The 4,698-nt window shown below is 45.7% G+C and overlaps 1 protein-coding gene across 3 annotated transcripts in view; it reads left to right on the top strand.

The window, feature by feature from the left end:
• The window catches only part of pkma (pyruvate kinase M1/2a), a 19,522-nt gene that overhangs the window by 11,848 nt on the left and 2,976 nt on the right, over positions 1-4,698 (top strand). For all 3 annotated transcript variants that reach the window (XM_057348341.1, XM_057348340.1, XM_057348339.1), the window contains exons 4-8: positions 71-202; positions 710-896; positions 1,008-1,278; positions 2,906-3,056; positions 3,287-3,439. In XM_057348341.1, the coding sequence (XP_057204324.1) occupies positions 71-202; positions 710-896; positions 1,008-1,278; positions 2,906-3,056; positions 3,287-3,439 (894 nt within the window). The remainder of the gene's footprint in view (positions 1-70; positions 203-709; positions 897-1,007; positions 1,279-2,905; positions 3,057-3,286; positions 3,440-4,698) is intronic.

Raw genomic sequence — 4,698 nt, 5'->3', positions numbered from 1 at the left:
TCTCTCTCTCTCTCTCTCTCTCTCTCTCTCTCTCTCTCTCTCTCTCTCTCTCTCTCTCTCTCTCTCTCAGTATCATGGAGAAACCATTAAGAATGTACGTGAGGCCTGTGACAGCTTTCAGCCTGGCAGCATTCAGTACAGGCCTGTAGGCATTGCCCTGGATACCAAAGGACCTGAGATCCGGACCGGTCTCATTAAAGGGGTCAGTTCATTTGTTGCCGTCTCATTCAGGTTGTTTTAAAGGTGTCCAGCTGCTATGAGATGCTATTAGTGTAGTTATTGAATTTTCCTGCAGTAGTTCTTGACTCACAGAACAGATATTTTGATTTTAACTTATGTTAAAGCCCCAGTGAAATAAAAAATTGCAATGCTTATTTTTTCATGAAATATTGCAGCGTTTATTGTAAATAACTTATCAATGTGTGTCATTCTCTTTTTAAAATTCATGTCCCATCCTGTAATGAATTAACCATCTTAGATGACGAGATGGCTTGGGCGGAGCATCCGTTAACCCTCCTTCAACCCTCAGTCTGCTGCCAATCAATACATCCAATCAAATCACATAAAAAACGAAAGCCACGCCCACTATTTTTCTTATTCGAAATTCCATTTCACTCGGAAATGTGTCAAAATACGATAATACAAAATACGTAAAAACAATCTTCCGGTTCACGGAGACTTTAATATGTGTCTGTCTGTCCTGATCCAGAGCGGCACGGCAGAGGTGGAACTGAATAAGGGAAATAAGATCAGAGTGACCCTTGATGATTCCTACATGGAGAGCTGTGATGAGGAGAACCTCTGGCTGGACTATAAGAACATAACTAATGTGGTTGAAGTGGGCAGTAAGGTCTACATCGATGATGGTCTCATCTCGCTCCAAGTCCTAGAGATCGGTGAGTGATCACTAAAGCTTAAGTTCGAGTCCCGGCTCGTGGTCCTTTCCTGATCCTGCTCCCCTCTCTCCCAATAACTTCCTGTCTCTATGCTGTCCTCCTATCTCTCAGGATCTGACTATCTTGTGTGTGAGATTGAGAACGGAGGAACTCTGGGTAGTAAGAAGGGTGTGAATCTGCCCGGGGCTGCGGTCGACCTGCCTGCTGTGTCGGAGAAAGACATCAAGGACCTGCTGTTCGGTGTGGAGATGGGAGTCGACATGGTCTTTGCGTCTTTCATCCGCAAAGCGGCTGATGTTCACGAGGTCCGTAAGGTGCTGGGAGAGAAGGGCAAGAACATCAAGATCATCAGTAAACTGGAGAACCACGAGGGCGTGCGCAGGTGAGGTCATCACTAGTGTACATTTACATTTAGTCATTTAGCGGACGCTTTTATCCAAAGCGACTTACAAAGAGTTTAAGGAGCAATAAGCGATATGTCATACAGGAGCAATAATGCAATAGGTGCCAATACAAAGTTACTGGTTTCAACAAAAGCTAGACCACTACCTGTTGAGAGAAAGAGAGAGGGTTAGTGTTTTTTTTTTTTCATTTGTCTGTCAAGTATTCACAGAAGATGTGGGTTTTAAGTCGTTTTTTGAATGTTGAGAGAGATGTGGTTGACCGGACTGAGTTAGGAAGAATGTTCCACCAAGAAGGAGTTGTGAAGGGGAATGAGCGGGAAAGAGATTTACTGCCCTTATGAGAAGGCAACACAAGATGCCGCTGGTTCGCTGAACGCAGGGATCTTGATGGGGTGTAGGAGGGTGTGAAAGTATGACAGTGCAGATCCAGTAATAGTCCTGTAGGCAAGCATTAGTGACTTGAATCTGATACGGGCTTAAACCGGTAGCCAGTGGAGGGAGATGAAAAGGGCCGTCACATGAGCCCTTTTGGGCTGTTGGAAGATGAGGCGTGCTGCTGCGTTCTGAACCAGCTGGAGTGGTTTGATAGCCTTGCAGGAAGACCAGCAAGGAGAGCATTGCAGTAGTCCAACCTTGAGATAACCAGGGCCTGGACAAGGAGTTGTTCCGCATGCTCAGTGAGATAGGGTCTAACCTTTCTCATGTAGAATAAGGCATATCGGCATGACCGCGTTGTCTTTGCAATGTGATCATTGAAGGACAGCTGTTCATCAAATATGACTCTGAGGTTCCTGAGAAGCCGTGTGCCCATATGATGTGTCCCAAGGATGTCGTGTAGATGGAAAAAAGCAGCGGTCCAAGCACCAATCCCTGAGGGATCCCAGTGATCATGTGGTGAGCAGTGGACAGCGAGCCCCTCCATGACACCCTGAAGGATCTGCCGGAGAGGTAGGATTTGAACCAGCGGAGAGGAGCGCCTGAGATTCCTAGAGATGACAGGGTTGCTAGCAGTATCTGGTGATTGACAGTGTCAAACGCTGCAGATAGGTCTAGCAGAATCAGGACCGAGGATTTAGATTCCGCCTTGGCTAGCCGCAGTGCTTCTGTGACTGATAGCAGTGCAGTCTCAGTGGAGTGGTTTGTTTTGAAGCCAGACTGCTTGTCATCCAGTAGTTTGTTCTGGGAAAGGTAGGACGACACCTGGTTGAAAACTGCCCTTTCAAGTGTTTTTGCAATAAATGGGAGGAGAGAGACAGGTCTGTAACCGTAGGTAGTAGAGGGGTCCAATGTGGGTTTCTTCAGTAGGGGCGTGCCGGTGCCAGTGAGCAGGGAGGTGTTGATGATGTGTGTGAGTGCAGGAGTGAGTGTGCTGGATGTGGCCTGAAGGAGATGGTGGGTCAAGGGGACAGGTGGTGGGGTGGCTGGAGGGAAGTCTAGTGACTTCAGTGTCAGTCAGTGGGGTGAAAGAGGAGAGTTCAATGTTTGAAGTGAGGGAGGTGTGTACCAAGGTCTGAGGTGCTGAGAATTGTTTGCTGATGGATGATGTTTTCTCAGTGAAAAATATTGTACTTCTGTACTAGTTTTCTCTCGTCTCTTCTTCACCAGATTTGATGAGATCATGGAGGCTAGTGATGGCATCATGGTCGCCCGCGGTGACCTGGGGATCGAAATTCCCACAGAAAAAGTGTTCCTGGCCCAAAAGATGATGATTGGTCGCTGCAACAGAGCAGGAAAGCCAATCATCTGTGCCACACAGGTCAGCTGAACTGAAATGACCCTCCCCAAAATAGAAATGCTAATCTGGTTCTGGAGGAAAATGTAGACGGTTATTGTTTTTTTTTTAATGTTTTGTAACAACTAAAATGTTTCTTTGTGATCATGTGCATGAAAATGTTTTGTAGTTAAGATCAAGGGCAAAGAAACTGTTGTCTTCCAGAACAAGCTTGTCACCTGTCTCTCTCTCTCTTTCTGTGTGTGTGTGTGTAGATGTTGGAGAGCATGATCAAGAAGCCCCGCCCCACACGTGCAGAGGGCAGTGACGTGGCCAACGCCGTTTTGGACGGTGCTGACTGCATCATGCTGAGCGGAGAGACGGCGAAGGGAGATTATCCTCTGGAGGCTGTGAGAACCCAGCACATGGTGAGAGCGCCCCCTACCGTCAGTCCTGTTAGACGCACACACACCTCACTTATATAATCCTGTTCATGTACTGTATTCATAGCATACTAACTGTAGAAGTTCAGTCCTGTAGTGCTCTTATAATGCATGTGTGTTTTTCTTTATTTGCTGGTTTTGTCTGTCTCGATGCATTGTGTCAGGGTCAGTCAAAGGAACAGCCGTCTGCTAAAGCTCACGAGACATGTCAATGTCTGCTGTATTTCTGATCAGTTCTTATTGCTGATATTAGTGTTTTGTGCTTTTGGCTGACGGTTAGCATGTCTGAGAGTTACTTTCCAAATGCTCTGACATCACAGACGTTGCCGTTAACTCACCAGCCGTTTCTCAGCCCCTTCGACAACCGCGTACGCTGCTTTCAGATATTTTTCTGTAGCATTTAAGCTCGCAGCAGCATGTTTAAGGTTTTTCTGTCTTCTGTGTTTTTACCTGCGTGAACCTCCAGCCTTCATTTCTCTTCCTCCTTCAGATTTCTTCTGTACATTTCATCCTTTGCTCTTATGATCGCATGATGTGTTCATTCAGCCCTAATGACATCACAACTCTCAGATTAGAGCTGGGCAGTATGATGGTTGTATGAGATTCTCCTGGAGTGGGTCTGCAGGACTGTCGAGGATGATTGTGATATCAGTAAAGTGTTGTGTAGAGTTTATATGATTACAGTTTCTAAGCAACATCAAGTTTAATGTGCGCTTATATGCGTGTGTGTGTGTGTGTGTTTAGCTCGTTAACACTTTGTTTTACGTTACACAATGTGAAGAATCTATTTGATTTCAGTTCATCAAGTTACACATAAAAATGAGAATACATCCCAGCTCTAAACTGACTTTCACCTTCAATCTTACATGTATGAATCTTTCATGTACATTTAGAATGTCATTTATAGTGATGGTTTGTTTGGGTGTAATTGGTATTAATTTGCATCTAATATCATTTACTAGAACAACTGGATGTGTTTTTAACCTTTATATTGTTTTCTTTACTAACCTTTTCCTAACTCATGTCATCTCTTTCAACCCTCTTGTTCTCTACATCTGTCCTCACCTCTTCTGTATCTCTATTGATTCTCACTCTCCCCCTCTCTCTCTCTCCCTCCCTCCCCTCTCGCTATCTCTCTCTCTCTCTCCCCCTCCCTCACTCTCCCCCTACCTCGCTCACTCTCACTCCCCCTCTCTCCCCCCTCTCCCTCTCCCCCTCTCTCTCTCTCTCTCTCTCTCTCTCTC

Source organism: Triplophysa rosa, linkage group LG12 (assembly GCF_024868665.1).
Source record: "Triplophysa rosa linkage group LG12, Trosa_1v2, whole genome shotgun sequence".
NCBI classification, from domain to species: Eukaryota; Metazoa; Chordata; class Actinopteri; order Cypriniformes; family Nemacheilidae; genus Triplophysa; species Triplophysa rosa.
This window is presented reverse-complemented; position numbering and strand designations above follow the sequence as displayed.